The 16,755-nt window shown below is 41.7% G+C and overlaps 1 protein-coding gene across 8 annotated transcripts in view; it reads right to left on the bottom strand.

Moving 5' to 3' along the window:
* Positions 1 to 16,755, bottom strand: part of LOC118299073 (protein furry homolog) — a 50,277-nt gene that overhangs the window by 13,763 nt on the left and 19,759 nt on the right. For 5 of the 8 annotated variants that reach the window (XM_035622469.2, XM_035622463.2, XM_035622465.2 and 2 more), the window contains exons 6-39: positions 16,322 to 16,401; positions 16,145 to 16,225; positions 15,132 to 15,300; positions 14,667 to 14,759; positions 14,464 to 14,562; positions 13,685 to 13,786; positions 13,280 to 13,383; positions 12,639 to 12,747; positions 12,376 to 12,462; positions 12,108 to 12,279; positions 11,876 to 12,008; positions 11,564 to 11,671; positions 11,102 to 11,357; positions 10,755 to 10,937; positions 10,560 to 10,646; positions 9,703 to 9,962; positions 9,294 to 9,483; positions 8,901 to 9,025; positions 8,540 to 8,597; positions 8,286 to 8,377; positions 8,020 to 8,192; positions 7,348 to 7,508; positions 6,266 to 6,376; positions 5,275 to 5,429; positions 4,765 to 4,867; positions 4,500 to 4,671; positions 3,851 to 4,107; positions 3,603 to 3,749; positions 3,337 to 3,505; positions 3,006 to 3,096; positions 2,829 to 2,911; positions 2,189 to 2,339; positions 1,180 to 1,283; positions 674 to 859 (exon numbers count right to left, since the gene is read on the bottom strand). In XM_035622469.2, coding sequence (XP_035478362.2) covers positions 674 to 859; positions 1,180 to 1,283; positions 2,189 to 2,339; positions 2,829 to 2,911; positions 3,006 to 3,096; positions 3,337 to 3,505; positions 3,603 to 3,749; positions 3,851 to 4,107; positions 4,500 to 4,671; positions 4,765 to 4,867; positions 5,275 to 5,429; positions 6,266 to 6,376; positions 7,348 to 7,508; positions 8,020 to 8,192; positions 8,286 to 8,377; positions 8,540 to 8,597; positions 8,901 to 9,025; positions 9,294 to 9,483; positions 9,703 to 9,962; positions 10,560 to 10,646; positions 10,755 to 10,937; positions 11,102 to 11,357; positions 11,564 to 11,671; positions 11,876 to 12,008; positions 12,108 to 12,279; positions 12,376 to 12,462; positions 12,639 to 12,747; positions 13,280 to 13,383; positions 13,685 to 13,786; positions 14,464 to 14,562; positions 14,667 to 14,759; positions 15,132 to 15,300; positions 16,145 to 16,225; positions 16,322 to 16,401 — 4,651 coding nt within the window. The remainder of the gene's footprint in view (positions 1 to 673; positions 860 to 1,179; positions 1,284 to 2,188; positions 2,340 to 2,828; positions 2,912 to 3,005; positions 3,097 to 3,336; positions 3,506 to 3,602; positions 3,750 to 3,850; positions 4,108 to 4,499; positions 4,672 to 4,764; positions 4,868 to 5,274; positions 5,430 to 6,265; positions 6,377 to 7,347; positions 7,509 to 8,019; positions 8,193 to 8,285; positions 8,378 to 8,539; positions 8,598 to 8,900; positions 9,026 to 9,293; positions 9,484 to 9,702; positions 9,963 to 10,559; positions 10,647 to 10,754; positions 10,938 to 11,101; positions 11,358 to 11,563; positions 11,672 to 11,875; positions 12,009 to 12,107; positions 12,280 to 12,375; positions 12,463 to 12,638; positions 12,748 to 13,279; positions 13,384 to 13,684; positions 13,787 to 14,463; positions 14,563 to 14,666; positions 14,760 to 15,131; positions 15,301 to 16,144; positions 16,226 to 16,321; positions 16,402 to 16,755) is intronic. The other 3 variants (XM_035622464.2, XM_035622467.2, XM_035622471.2) reach the window with 1 other exon arrangement.

Here is a 16,755-nt window from a genome sequence, read left to right as displayed (position 1 = left end):
GACTTTTCTTCTGACAGTATTTATTTCATGTGTGGCATCTGTCAGGTGTCACTACTTAGTTGCTGCATATCTAACCTTCTTTTTGTAAATTTACAAACTAACACAAAACAATCATAATAATAATGATAATCATGGCAGTGAAGATATAAAAAATAAAAATGGGGAAAAAAAGAATGTTTTCTTTGGATCTCCTTAGCAGTGTTATCACTGTGTGGCATGTGTGAAAAAACAAACAAAACAAAAAAACATGCAAGTTGTGTTCAAGTGGTCAGATGGACCAAAATAAAACTAATGTCTAGACATTAGCAAAAAATTATCAGCGGGGGGAGGAGGGCAGCCAAACCAGCCTATCCGAGCCCCAGCAGATGGCCCCAAATTGGGCAAAGGGATAAAAATAGCAGAGAGGAATGCTTTAATCAAGAGCTTTGATGTCTGTCCTCTGTGCTCAGTTTTGCTTTTGGTACAGTGTAAAAATATTTCCTCCCCTGATAAGAAACTTGGAATGTTAGTGATTACCTCCTGATGTCCAAGATACTAAACCAGAAACGTGTCAAATGCCAAGCTGCTCTGACAAATGGACCCAGTTATATCTCAACTTTTTAATAAAGCGTGAATGTATTAGTAGTTGAGCAAAGTCAAAAAGGTGAGTAGTACTTAAGGTTTATATTTTTACCAGAAGGTAAACAATGAAGCTGCAGGCTTGGTTTGCAGGTGAGGGTCTTGGTGCCATTGACCTCGCATGTCTGCAGCAAGACTGACGCAATGGCCTGGAAGTTGTTGTTACAGGACAATGTGATGAGCAGATGGAGCAGGAGACGTTTGCTGTGCTCAAACACCTCTGGACGATAGTGATCCATTCCTGGAGACAGTAACAGAGCAGTCAGTAAGTCTAAGATATTGCAAGGACTATTTCCAAGTTCTCCTCTCTCATCTCTCCTGGTTTCACAGTATTAATCTCAGAGTCTCCAGAAAATTAAATCTGATATCAGCTGGTGGAAAGTTATCAAAAGATGTTCTACCAGAAAAGCAACTTAATCAGAATTCTCTAAAAACTGAAATCGTGTAATCGTACTTAAAACAATGGCAATGTGACAGAAAGTCAGCCATGATTATGCATCAAATATGTACAAATCACGTAATTACATAGTTCCAGTATGACTAATTACAGCATGAACTTACCCAGAAACAGGGCATGTAGCAATAAAGGCAGGTGCATGGCCCAGTCCTCTCTCACACTGTGATCCACCACCATCTCTGTCATGAAGATGACTGCTACGTTACACCTGAAACAAACAAACGCACATATTATAAAGCCACTTAGTTAAATATGGCACACTTTAAAACAGATCTGAATCTAATTTAATCCACAAATACATGCACAGTGGCAGTTTATTTAAGGTCTGATTGAATTGTTCTCGCCTTAAAGCCATTACTGTGACTGGCAGCAGTTTTATCTCAAGATTTCTGGAGGAGATAAGTAGCTTTGAGATTGTAGACTGAAAAAAAGGACACCAGGTCACCGGATTTGGAAAATGAAGCCAATGCGGAATTGGCTTAAACCTGTATTCTGTAAAATGACCAGCAGGGGGCGACTCCACTGGTTGCAAAAATAGGTCCTTATCCATAGTGGTCTATGAGACAATTACTACTTCTCACTTGATTTATGACATGAGTTTATGGTCTCAATCTCGAGTTTCAAGTCTTCTTCAATACAGCATGCTGTTCCTTTTGTAAATCATGGTCTCATTTACAGTTAAATGATGATAAACACCAAAGGGTGTACTGAGGTTCTGACATTTTTTTGGCTGTATGTGGGGATGCAAATGTCGCTGCAACATTGTCCGGAACTTTTCCTGCCAGGCTCCAAGTAACATTTTCGAAAAATGTCTGAGTGAGTCCATGTGAGTAAGATACGTTCTCAACAGCAATCTTCGGAAGATTGATGGAGAGCGAGTGGGTACTATACACAGGCACCACTCCTCGGCTGAACCTTCTGGACATTTTCTTGCTGTTGTGAACGCATCTTACTCAGACAATCTCCTGCCGCGTGCTTTACTTTGGAACAGCAAACTCCGATAATGTCCGGACCAAATTTTACAGACATTTTCCGGAGTTCATGTCTGCAAACAGCTTCAGACTCGAGAATCAGAATGGGCACATTTTCCTCTAATGTAAGCACTGATCTAACCTGTGCAGTGGTCCTCTTGGAATGATGGTCTCGGGCAGAAAGTCCACCAGCGGAGCCCAGCAGCCTCCAGTCAGAGGCATGGGCAGTGGATGGGGCTGGTTGGTCTCAATCACAACCATCAGCCAATCAGCGTAGGGAGGCAGTGGTTCACCTAAATGGTTACAGAACAATGTTTTCATTTATGCTACCAGACACATGTAAGAAAAACCCCAACAAAAAATATGTTTTGTGGCTGGAAATGGGTGGCATGTGGGTAAACGACACGGGGTGTGCATTTAAATACTACTCACAATATAACATTATTACAGAGGTCGTCAATTTTAGAAGCATAGTTGTCAAAAATGTATTTCGAGGTGGCAGATTATCAATACTCACGTTCGTCAGCAAGACTAATTCAGCCCAAGAGGGTGTAACAAGCTGGATTCTGGGTCACTGGCAACAGTGCAGAAGCTCTGGGCTCGACTACTTTCATTTCAGTGCCACTTCACACAGAAGCCTTTGAAGAGCCAAAGGCAACTCTGCATTGCTCATGCATTATCAATGACATCATGCCGGTCACCCTCTTACCCTCAAAGCCAGCTCATGTATTCATGACGACCACACTTTTTCATTGGGTGTCTGGTACCAAGAAAATACTCACCCTTATCATCGTCATATGATCCTCCTGAGCTGTTGCTGTAGCGTGATTCCAGGCGGTTGTGTGCTCGCATCATGTGGCTAAGCCTGAAGTCAGGGGAAAAAAAACTATCATTATGATCAGTAATGCAAATACTGTACAGTAATTCATCCAATGACAAGATCTCATTGTCTCCCATACCTCTCCCCATTCTCCTTGACAGCCTTGGTATCATCTGTGTCAGGAAACCTCTCCTGGCATGCAACAACAGTGTTGCCGCTCGATGTGGTGCCTAGAATTGAACCAGAAAAGAGCTTGATACTCATGTTTTACAGTATGTTCAAGCATGATCTTCAAGACTAACGTTGCTGCACAGTCACCACTGGGATCTGTCCAGACTAAAAGTAATGTAATGTCCACCAAGTGGTTCCACTGGAGCAGTTGTGACTTCCTGGTTAATATCTCTCCAGTTAAAAAGAATACAAATTGGTTCATCCTGTTCGGTGAGATGCGGTGCAGTGAAAATATGTACCCGAAGCTGCTGCAGAGGCCTTGCTTGTAGCAGTGAACTGATAGAAAGGAGGACTATCACAGTGCTGCACCACAGGGTTGACTGGATCCGTTTGTTGTAACTCAAATATCAACTCCTCCATGGTTTGTATGGTGTTGTTCCGGCACAGATAGATCACCACCTTCTTGATCTGAACAAACGTATCACAGAATATCCATGAGATACTGGAAGGAGGGGGACAAGTAGCTATACAACACGTTCCAGCTTGTCTGAATAACATATCTTACATATGGCAGGAGAGTGGTGTCACTGCTGACTCCACATAAGCTGATGAGAAACTGGAGTGTCGTTCTCAGATTGTTGCTCCACTTCTCATTGCTCACTAAAGCATTCCAGGCGTTCTCCATCTCTGGCCCGGGCAGTTCGTCTCCATACTGACCAGAGGGGTTAATAAACATCATCAGCATCATGTTAGCTGCGTTGACCGTAGATGGCCCACGCCTCGTTTCGTTTCATTTCCCCAAAATGACTTTACCTTGGCAGTCATGAACATGAGGTTATTGAGAACCATAGACGTGGCTTGCAGGGAGCCCCAGCCGGTGCCCTTCAGCTGGTGCGATGAGCCTGTGCTGGTTATGCGGCCAGAAGCTTCATAATCGGAGGTGCATGGTGTGAAGATCGGGAGCAGCAGGCCGCTGTCCACCAGCTCGATGTTACTGAGCCAGGGCAGGAGGTAGGTAAGCATGATCTGCCTCCCGTTGGGATGAGTGGTGGGGAACCTCTGGCTAACCTCTGGAAGGCAAGGCAGAATAAAATCAGCGGGCACTGTGGTGTTTATATTCTACAAGGAAATCAAACATATACTGCATACTCAGTTTCACCATAATAGCCAGTTTAATCCTGATCCGCATATGATTTCAACTTGAAGTTGGGGAGTCCCTGAGCAAAATTAAGCTCTCAGTGTTTCTGTGGTCAGTGGGAGTGTCCACAGATACTGTAAGTGTCTGGGAGATGAAGGCTTCTTTGGCAGAGGAGGAAGCAGCATTTAGTGGGAAACCATGGGAAGATGACAAGCCTATGAGAGTATTACAGCAGGCTTAAATACCATGGTTAACCCTACTGTAGCCACACACACACACACACACACACACACACACACACACATAAATGAATGAAACAGTGACCTGAGAATAGAGGAAGCGTGAGTTCAGGGTACATCCGCGCCAGCTGGCTGGACAACTGAGGCAAAGAGACACTGTACAGAGGTGGCAATGGACAATGTGTGCCGTAGAGGATATTGCTGGGCTTTTGCTCCGCAATCCTCTTCGAGTATACGCACAACTTGGCTTCAAGAATCTGCACAAAGAAAGAGGGGGAAATGTGTCACTTCAGACTGTAAACACATGAACCCACACAGCAGCACAGCAGATCACGGTTATGTTTGCTCACCTGCAGCAGCTGCATTGAAATCTCATAGATTTCTCTGTTGGCGTCTGACGCCTTGAAGAGCACCAGATTCAGCAGCGTTACTATATCACTTTGGTAGTTTCTGCTAATGAAGAAAGACAGAGACAATAATAACTATGAAGTCATGTTCCATTATTAAGAAAATCTATGCTGAGTGTTCCACACACTGCGTTTGTTAATGCTGCTGAGATAAAGCAGGAGGCGAAGGCCAACCTAAGACAAACAAGGAGCGCTCTAAGAGGATTAACAGAGCAGACAATTTGAAGTCTAAGCTAATTTACCAGTGTTTTTTCTCAGTTATCATTGAGATTATTCATGGATCATTCAGATAATGAATCTAAATAATCCTGAAAATACAGAATCTAATCTACTCCAATGAAGCAAATCATAACCTAACTTTACCTCAAAAAAACTGACAGAGAATTAAAGAACAAGATGGTACAGGACAAAAACTGTATAAAGAAATGAGGATTCCGATGAGAGATTTTGTACCTGCTGCCACAGACTGTAGCGATGGCTTTGAAGCAGCCCGAGGCGAGCTGGTGGGAGCCGGTGTAGCAGCGATCCACCGCCCAGTTGAAGAGGTTGATCTGGTCGGCGTTGAGCTCCAGGAGCAAGACGACGACTTCACAGCCAAGTTGATGGACCTGAGCCAGGAACAGGAACAGAAACAGACACCTCTTCAATTTCACATCTATATTTTCTGAAGGATTCTCTATATTCCCAATTGTACTTTAGTGATAATCTGAGGTGAAATTCACTGCATTTAAAAAGATTTTGTGTAAATTGACTTGATTCCAGTAGCTCTACTTCTTTTGTATAGTTTTTTTTCAATAATTTAAATAAAATGGCTTTTAAGTATGCTGCTCCCTCGGCATGGAATAATTTTGCAAAAGGACCAAGAATTTGTCTCATGTGACAAATTTAAAGTGATCTTAAATGACCTGGAAGCAGCCACTTCTGGCTGTAGATGCTTTGACTGTTGATGTATGTTGTTTCTCATTTTAAACTGTTTGTACTTGTCTGCAACTGTGTTATATATGCTGCTGCCTGTCTTGGCCAGGACACTCTTGAAAAATACATTTTTGATCTCAATGAGTTTGTTCTTACTCCTGGTTAAATAAAGGTTGTAATAATATAATAATAATAAAATAATAATAATAATAACAATAATAATAATAATAATAATAATAATAATAATAATAATAATAATAATAATAATAATAATAATAATAATAATAATACTGTCATTAAAGCATGAAGGCTTTAAGTCAGATTTTCTGAGGAAGTGTGTGTTCTATCCTGTATCAAAGACAATATCATAAAAATGAAATTTTGAAAAACTCTCCCTCACTATTTGACACAGGATAATACACTGGATAATGGGCCAGCAGTTGGCTTAAGCAAGCTATCACCGGAGGGGCTAGTTCTGGGCTAGTTCTTTGTTTCAACGCAGGACAGTGGTTAAGTTTTGGCAACATACCCGCTGATCCTGGCAGGCTAGTATATTATCCAGCCACTTATAGAGGTATCCATCTGGAGACAGGCCGACGTTATCAAACACAGGCCCACAGCACAGCACAGCAGACATGGCCTGGAAGAACAAACATCGGTAAACAATATTCACATGCTAAATGTTTCAACACAACACGACACAAAACTGAAGATAAACTTATCCAGTTCTACTTTTTTCCGCTCTTTTGCTTTACAGTGCCACTGCTCCACCCTCAAGTAGATCAATGCAAAACAGTGACACAAGTCTTGGTCTTGGCTTTATCTAATTATAACAGTTGGACGAGAGAAATGTAAAGATCTAATGTTGGCGCACCGCAGATTTTCTGGAGGGAGCAAGTTTGTATTTGACTTGTGGGTGGAGAAGCATCCATGTAAACAACATAATTACATTTAAAGAGCAATCTTGACAAGCAGAGGTAGGATTTTCTCTAATGCTGCACCACTTTGTGATTCTGGGGCCGGTTTCATAAAAAATGAGTGGCAAATACTGGTTACACGCAACCTGCAGAAGGTGGCAACATCCTGCTTCACAAATGATTGTTTACGCACACATTGCAAATAAATGTTCTACTTGGCTCCTATACTTTCACAAGTGTGCAGAGTGTCTTGTAATATTCACTAAATCTTTTTCACTGCATTATATTACATTCATTTACCAGACGCTTTTGTCCAAACGACTCACAATAAGTGCATTCAACCGTGAAGATATTACCCAAAAGAGCAAGAATCGAGTACATGAAGATTTATCAAATAGACAATCGTGCACATGTCACAGGTTTGTATTAGTTTGAAATCAAAAAAAGTCAGGCATAATACCAACTAAAAAAATGTATTACAGTACAATCATAAAATACTGTATGCCATACTGCATCAAATTCCACTTCATTATGTAGACACTGGACAGTTTGACATTGGACAGTCTATGAGGGCACATACATCTCTGGTAAAGAGAGTTAGATCAAAACACTAATATAATGTATTTTTATGCTGTATTAAGGGATAATATGAATACATGTAAGATTCTGAGGAGATCAGTAGATTAATGTTCACCTTCAGGGCACAATATTGATATCTTGTGATCTGGTGATTCCTGTCACTGTAGCGGTCCAGAGGGGTGAACATGATGCTGAAGGGGCCGGCCCACTGACTGAAGAGGATGAAGAGGTGATGTCGCAGGCTCTGCTGTGGAAACAGGAAGCGCCTGTGGTGCACTGGGCAGAGAGACGAGGACAAGGCTGTTATATGTTATATGCAAAAATACTCAAAGTATCTTCAACTACTAAGAGGATTTGATGATAATATGATAATCAGGTGTTGATGTCCCTTGACAGATCAGTAGCCATTAGCGTTCAGTGGGGACTTGTGTGTGTTTGGCAACCCATGAGTCATCACCTCTCCTTTCCTGCTCTGTCCTCAAGCTGCACTATTTTTGGATCTACTCCCCCTGGGCTTTGTCCAAATTAGGATCAATGTCAACAGTCTTGTGCTTCATCCATCCTATGCAAACTCAAGCCAAATGGAAGCCTATTATATAATTCACAATCCACAAATAGATTTTAAGGACAGGTGGATTGTATTAGGCATCAATGTAAAAGAAAATGTAAAACATTTATAGTCTATATTCTGTTATTTATCAATCTAGCCTGCAGAGCATTGTCAGTGACTGGCCTGATAAGAAAAGATTGTAAAATTGAGCTGGTAGAAGGAATCTCTTCCGAGCACCTGGTACACATTGGATGAGGTTAGCCACCATGGCGCTGAAGTGAGCTCGGATGTCTTTGAGGATCTCGGCATCTTTGTCATTCTCAGCTTCCAGGAGCATCCGGGTTAGATCCACATACTCCAGGAACAAAGCGCCCAGGGCGAGTGTGTCACGTTCCAGAGCTCCATTTGTACTGAGAGATCACAAACAGGGAGACGCCCAACAGTCACAAACTAAACAGTACATAACAATAATACTGCAATGTGAAAACTAGTGCCACACTAACCTGTCACTTATGACACCTGCATCAGCCAGCAGCTCAAAGATCCTCAGCAGCTGCAGTCTGAGAAGATCTCGCCGCTCACGCCTCTTCTTGTTCTACAAAAAAAACATGAAGACAAATCCTTAAAGTCCGTGTAACAATATTTCAAACATTATTACAGTCTAAGATTTTCTGACACATGCCAGCTTCACTAACAAATACACTTAAATGGTGCACATTTATTTTTTTGTACTGTATTGAAAATATGATCAACCAACCTCAGGCCTCCTTTCCAGCGCTTCTTTCATTAGCGGATGTAACTCCTCCACAAGTTCCCTTTGTGGAGACGGTGAAAATATAAACCAGTTCATCATTATGTAGAGTGTAAATTATTCATCAAACAGCTAAATGTTCAGTTACTGTAAGTTGGAAGAATTAACAGCAGTAAGACTATTTTCAAATTTTCAAGGAAAAGAGATTTTAGATTAAAAAAATAAATACATTGATTTTTAAGGAAACAATTTCGATGCAGCTGTAAATGGCAACAGGGAACCACCCCAATATAGTCTTCTGTTCATCTCCACATTATATCCACACAATTACAGGTCAGAACGTCTAAAACACTGTGCTCTGATCTACCTGAATACAAGAGAATTGGTGCGACCAAAGCCCAGAACTAATGATTCTGTCAACTCGATGCTCTCTGCCCTCATCAGCGGAACCAACTGCTTCAGAAGCCAAGCCACAGATGGGCTCCCGATAACCTGAAACATCAAATACAGACGGTTCAGTCAGACAAATACATTTCCCGTGCAGTTTTAACACCAGTAATTACACAGGGCTGCGTTGAAATAGGTGTCTGTACATCCAAGAACGTATCAGCCTCCTGTTCCATTCATGTAACGATACAGTAGCTGCTGTGTAATTTGATGCCTTGAGTGTGAATGTCAACATGCTCTGTATGAACACCTGATCCTGTACAGACAAAGCACTGGGGGAATCAATAAGGCAAGAAGACAGTGAGGTAGCTACCTTGTTGTCGTAGCTGACACCGCTGTCAGGCGTGGCGGACGTGATCTCGGGTGTCGACGCTCTCAGATGGCCCGGGCTCATGATACTGGGCTTCGCCACCCCAAAGCAGAGGATCAGGTAGTTTCTCCACAGCGTGATGTAACTGTCCCCACTGCCAGAGGTGCTGGTCTTCTTTGCATACACAGGGTTACTGTTGAATCATTCCAAAAGGAAATGTTATTAGACCCATTTTGGAGAAAAAAATCTAAACAGTTTTTAACAGGAAATCTCAGAGTGGAATTTTAATGTGCTGGGGACCTGGTGTCAGGTGGATATGTTACAAATAGGAACGCTAAACAGGAGTGTAAAGAAAATAGAGTTGTGTCTCGTGGTTCCTCCTGAACTCACTGCAGTGTCTGGAGACACTTACTTTGGATCGACCAGGGGCATGAGCATTTGCATTCGAGTGAAGGCGTAGGGCCAGGCGTAACCGAGAGCCGTGGGGCAGTGCTTGGGCAGGTTGTCCTGTCGGAGGAGGCTGTATACACACAGAACCCAGGGGTCCTTCACCGACTGGGCAAAGATCCACACGTGTGAGGGGCTCATAATGTCATAGTGACTGTTGACGAGGAGGGCGTTCCACTCCACGAACCACTGAAGGTCCACATGGTGTCCAGCTGGCAGTGTGGCCTGCAAACAAGCAAGTGGCACAGCAGGGGCAAAGGTCAGGGGTCATGATTGAATTAGACATCCAATAAGCGGCATCTCTTGTATCTGTCTATTCATCCTCTTGCTTGTGAATAAGGGAAGTCCTAAGTGAGATATATGTAGAAACACAATTCAATATAGGGACATTTACTGTATGATCCCATTCTCAATCAAATCTGTATTCTCAGCATCATGTTGACAGATTGATGATTACATAAACGAGAATCAACAGGCCAACAGCTGCTCAGATTTAGCTGTTCATTCATTGTCACACGGTAGATACCTACATCGAGCTTCTATCTAACAGTTAACATGAAAAACATTTGCTGTTTTGTGAACCAGATTGTCCTTGTGGTTAAACTGTCACTTCAAAGTGGTATCAACTTCAAGAGTCGACTCAACTGACAAGCATCTCACTTTTCTTGTCTGTCAGGTCAAGTCACGCCAAATTTGCACAGCGTGAATAAACTTTAACTAAAGAAGAGTAAAGAAAAACAGGGAGATAAACTGCACATGCATGTAGATCGAGACTGTGGATTTCATTTGGGGCTGAGCCACAGAGTGAATCTCCCAACTTACTGTGTCAGAGACTGCGACATTGACAAAACTTTCCAGAATTACAGGGCTGAGCTGGTCCATGATCTCTATCATTGGTTTATCATCATCCTGCAGTTGACGAAAATAGAGAAACAAAAAAACACAAACTGTAAACCTCAAAAACCGCTCGCTGCTGCCTTCTGCTCTGCTGTCGTTTTTTCGTTTCTCCCACTTCACCTCGGTCTGTCCAATGGTCATAAAGACACATCGTATCTCTTTGAGTATGGCGATGGTAAGTCTGCGGGTGCTCAGCTGACAGGAGCAGAGCAGTACGAGAGCCAGACCCTCTACAGCATGCAGCACGGTGGAGTGAGGTCCTCGCTCCGGTGGCATCTTTGGACTTGAGCTGGTCTGCAGCAACTGTGAAGTAAACATCAAAATTTCACAGCTTCATAAATGACACCTTAAAAAAAAAAAGTATAAGATCAAGTGTGAGTATTAGCAGTCAGAAGGGGCAAAACAAAAACAGATGAGTCAACTTTCACAAACATATGCCATAACTGACACAAAGGTGTGTACTGTACCTCGGCGGTGTGTATCTTAGCGGTGTCACTGCTCTTCCCCGAGGCGGCCTGGGTCAGTTTCCACTGTGTGAGGAGTTGCAGCAGTAGCTTCAAGGATGTATCTATCAGTCCCTGGTGGGTGTCCTGTACTTCGCGTAGCAGGAAGTTAGTGAATCCAAACAGGACGTCGTCACGCCAGTCTGGGAAATCCACCAGCAGACTTTGCAAGGAATTCTGGGCTATGAGTCGCAGTTCATCATCCATGTGGATTGTCAATCTGACCAACAAGACAAAGAAAGACACAAAAGGAACCATAAAATGTGTTACTAAATGGATTTAGACAAATAGTTTTGGACCACTGGTTTATAAAATTTCTTTGATGGGTATTTAATAAACTTGATCCCCGATTACACAACCCGTTAATGATCTTTTTATAAAGCCATACTGTACAGCCACAGCTCGGCCTTCTTAAAGGTGACCTACCGTGAGAGCAGGTCTATGAGCTCTGGCTTGGACATCCCATCGGGCAGGATACGAGGAATGGCAGCAACACACGTCCTGAACAAGTCGATCTTGGGCTTCCTTTCACCTCTAAAAAGATCAGATTTTAAGTTTAACTGCAACAGCTTGCTTTCAATGTTTTGAATTGTCAAGCGCAAAACTGATCAAGCTTTGTGATGAAAAGTTATTTAGATCCCGGAACCACATTTATCATTTCTCTCCTGCGTCAATCTGGAGTTTTACTAACTTGAAATGTCCTGACAGCCAGGATGGCAGAGTGATGTTCACACTTACGTGATCATGTCCTCAGGCTCCTTGTTCAACATCTGAGCATTAGTCATCATCATGCAGCGTCCCACCTCCTTGTCCAGGTGTCTGAGGATGTTGTCAATAGCCTTCCGCACATTGAAGTAATACTGCGACATCCCTGGAGAAGATGACAGAGCAAAATAAACGTTTTGTATCTCTGCTGCTGTGAAATGCTAAAGCTGTCAGTATCTGCAAAACCATGACATTTTCAACTCACCAATGTCTTTGGCCTCCTCATCCGTCAGCGTTTTGCTCAGATACGTCTTCTTCACTCGAAGAGTGTTCCCAGAGGGCAGAGTGCAACCGGTATTGGGCATGGGAGGCTCGCCGTCCTTCTGCTGCAGTTTATCGGCTATGACCAGGAATGCTCTCAGACCGATATTCATTCTCTGAACAGAGACAAAACTAAGTTCAGTTCTCATTTAACCACGAGACTACGCTTATAGTCACAAGTCACATCATATAAGTTAAAATTGAATTCATACCTCTGGATTAAGACTAAAGGCTTTTGCAGGTTTTCCAACGCAAAGAAGGTCAAATATAATTTCTTTCATGGCAAAATCAAGTCGTTCCTGTAATGATATGTGGAAAAACGTGTTACATGTGACATAATCTATTCATGAGATAGCATCTCACGAGTCACAGTGGGGACAGCATGCATTGGTTTTAACAGAGATTTACATACTCTCATATTTACTTAATTTGTACGACCTCTCTTTAGTGCAGAACAGCATGGTGTTGTGTTTACCTGCGCAATAAACTGGATGATTTTGACAAAGATATTGAGAGGCATGTCTCTTGGTACCACACTGCGAGATCCTTTGGGGAAAAGTGTTGTTACAATGGTGTTGAGGCGACTGTGGACACAAACAAAAGAACCTATTACCTCGGAAAAGCCTTTAAACTGTTTTTAAAAGACGTGTCAAATTGGAAAAATACTGAACAACATTTGAACTGTTTTGCGAAGTACTCCATTACTTTAAGTTTATTTTTGGTCTTATTTAACGAATATATGAGGTCCAGCTTGACATGGTTGGGATTCCTCATGCAGACTCTGGCTCCCTGTGACGTCTGTAAACTGCTGACAAACTTGTGGGCCACTGACAATGTGGTGTGACCTGACTCCAAGTCTGCCCTCTTGCGCATGTACATGACAAACGAATAATTTGTCTCTCTCCAAATGCAAATAAAATTATTAACAAGATACCAATAAAAGACAACTATATCTTTGGTTATAACAGACATATTTCAGCCCATGACCTTCATCTGCATCTCTCAGGTTTTTTAGTAACACATCAAAACACAGTGAAAGTGACTATAACAAGTAATTATTGAGATTAACATTTTTGATCACTGAAAATTAACAGGGAGTGGACTGAAGATATTTACCCCTGTGTTGCAGTGTTGCTCTCACACTTTATTCTGATCATGTAGACCCACAGCAGCCGATACAAGGACTCCAGTGCAACACGGGCCATTTTAGGGTCTCGACTCTGGAATAAAATCACATTTTCCGAAGAAAGTCAGGGGTAGAGTGGCCGCATAAGAGTGACAGTTTATGGAGGCTATGATTTTGCAAAACAAAATTACACAGATCATCACTGTAATCACACTATTACTATTTAACATATCAAACTCTGACGACAATCGTGATTACTGACTGAGGCGTTCAGCACATTTTTATTATGTATACAAAAAAAAATCATGATGTAAATTGAAGGAAATTCATAGCTAGATATATCAAAATACGCCCCAGTCCAAAACAAAGTCTGCTGCAGTCTGAAGTAAAATTACCTTCAGATTTGAGAGGCAGTTGTTAAGGAAGACGTGCCATCTGTTCAAGAAGAACTGTTTCTGGCTGACACACAGAAGGCACGTCACCAGTGGGTAAAACGCCTGCGTAGAGAGGACAGAGTGTTTAGATGTCACAGTGCATTGTTATCACAGCTTCACACTACACGACAAAATACATTGAACACGTTTAGTTTCCACGTACACAGTAATATTTGAGGTTGTGCTTTCAGTGGATGATTAACAGATTATACATTGTTTCTAAAACCATATCAGCATAAACCAGTTTTCTTTTGAAGATATGATGACGTTTTCTTTTTCTTTTGTTATGCTTATTGCTGACAACGCATCACTCGTAAGATGTGGCTTTCAGCCATAATTGCTCCCTCAAGGGAATGTAAGCGTTCTGTATGAGCAGGCCACTGTTCCATAAGGGTTGTTGTCGTTCCATTTCACTGTGAACTACTGCAGCGAAATGCTTTATCAAGGACACTTTAGTGGGCAGGTACGGCCATATACATACTGCACTGCTGTCAAGCTCACGTTTTTATGCTTTGAAAAGGCAGCCTGTCTTTCCTCATAAAAAAACTTCTACTGTGGACACTGACGTTGTAACAGAATATTACACAAGAGTGACCTTGAAATGCTTGAGGATTCACAAAGACCACGGACAACTAGGCAATGTATGCATTCAGCAGAGGGTGTCAGAGTGTAAACAGAGGCGTACGGAAACAAACAGGGCCAACAATCGGGGACAGTTTGTCTTCTGCACGTTAACTAACCAGCGAGTGCTTCTTCCTGGAGGACAAGTCCAGGGTTGTGTCGTACAGGCTGTCCACAAAGTTCCTCAGGCAGGGTACGTTCACCTCGTTCTTTACTGCCTAGGACGGCAACACACACAAGACAACATCCTCTCCAGAGTGGTGCTCTTTTCCAAATTTGAATTACGTATTGTGTGAAGCATGCAAAGGAGGAAAAAACTTACCGCGGCAACCGGCACCAAAATTTCAACAAAAAGACCAGCCAAAGCATGTTTAATGTCCTTGTCTTTGACTTCCAGGAAATACTGGGCGCACTCCTGCAGAGGAAACAGTAACAAATGGTTTAGCACATAATTTAAAAAAACGAAACACTTTAAATCTTATATGTAGAGAGTTGTAAAAAAAGATTTACCCAAGAGACAAACAGACTTCAAACTGTGTGTTCAAAACTGAATATAATCCACAAAGTGCATGCCAAAGGTAGAAGGACAACCCAGAGAATTTTTCTGTAGATTTTCTACACACTGGTGATATAACCCTAAATGTAGGTTTAATACACACAAATCAAAAGAAAGTCAAAACAAGAGTAAAGTAAAAAGTTTGACAAAAACATTTGATCAGTTTATACTGTTGCGAGGCCGGTTTGTGATAGAAGTGAAATATTATTGAGTTATTGAAGTTTGCTGTACCTGCATGAACTGAAAAGATGCTTCAAAATCCTCGACAGGGTACATCTTAATTCGAAAGAACTTGACCCCCATGATGAGGCTAATAGTACTCTGGACTACATATGGACTCTGCTCTTTCTGACGCAGCTCCTTCAGCTCAGCCATGAACTTCTTCTTCACAGCAGGAAACCTGAGAGGAAGAAAAAAACAACAAAATGAGACGCTATATAAAGACATGTCTGCATCCCGAAACCCAAATCAACACTTCCCCAATAAAGTTCCTCCACTTGAAATACTCCCAAATATATCATCCCCTCGTTTTACCCTCTACATACAGACTGCAAGTCTGTGTCCCAGCATGCACCCCTGGTCCAGCACCTAATCCCTTGCCCAAATTGAACCAGAGATCGGATTCTTCAACTGGTCTAAATTTAGAAGATAATTCATCACGAGAGCTCATATGAGCATCTCTCAGCCTCTTACCATTTGGGTCGTACTGTACTTGTAAGAAGTGAATACAGCCGTTTCTAAATCACACAGACAGTGACTGAGAAACCAGTTTGAGACTCGATTCATTTTGGTTTTTACAGTGAAACCCCCTGACCTCTCGACCCCAAAGAAAAATAAAGATGTCTATAAACGCCTCTCAGTAAAGTATCTCCTGCAGGAAATTAAGCAGAGCACACTTTGGATGGGAAAGGTATGCAGTGTGCTCACCAGCCATATCTCTATTTTAAGGGTTTGTTCCTTGCTGCAATGATTTTAAAACTTCAAATAAACAGACATCAATTTCCAGCCCTAGTTTGGTGTGAAGGGGACCTGTCCAAAAGTGTGCCGTCTCTACAGTATGTTCCAGTCTCCTGAACCGGGGGAATGTTTTGCATGATAAGCACGAGCAACGGTAACACACCATCATTACACCCAACAGAATTGAGAGAGAGAGAATTAAGAATTAACAGCCAATGAAAAAACATGGAAAGGTAAAAAATCAATGATAGTCAATTATATAATAATAAATTATCTTTGCTGCTTACTTGGACTGGGCTAATACTCCTATTACTTCAGCATAGAGGTCTGCTACAGTGTGCATGTTGCCAGTGTTGGGACCATGATACCTATAGAGTAACACAAGACAAAGAATAACAAGCCTTAGAGAACATTGCAACTATGAAGGAAAGAGGGAAGTTATGCTGGGAATAACAAGATCTTACCCCTCTTTGTATCTAAAGTGCTTAAAGGCGAGGTTGATGACTTCATTGACCAAGTTGTCCAGGACTGGGTGAAGAGGCATCTAGTTATGAATCAGGAGACACAACGGCATGAGATTGAATAATAAAACAAATAACAACAACAACAACAACAACAACAACAACAACACAGTATTCACAACCTAACACTCACAAAAATCGGAATAACCTAATTTAAGATTTAGGCATTTCAATTCCATATACAATTTCCATCCATTTGGATTACTCCGATTGAACACAAACAAATGAATAAACTTGATGATATTTCCAACAGATAGGCTTTATTAATATTGAATACATAAACATGGTTCTTACGAATTTGATTATAAATATATAAATCGGGTAATTGTATATTTAAAACACATTGGGATCATAAGAAATATTACTTGAATTTCTGT

This window comes from Scophthalmus maximus, chromosome 11, assembly GCF_022379125.1.
Source record: "Scophthalmus maximus strain ysfricsl-2021 chromosome 11, ASM2237912v1, whole genome shotgun sequence".
In the NCBI taxonomy this organism is placed as follows: domain Eukaryota; kingdom Metazoa; phylum Chordata; class Actinopteri; order Pleuronectiformes; family Scophthalmidae; genus Scophthalmus; species Scophthalmus maximus.
The sequence above is the reverse complement of the archived record's forward strand: the minus strand, read 5'-3'. Positions and strand labels throughout refer to the sequence as shown.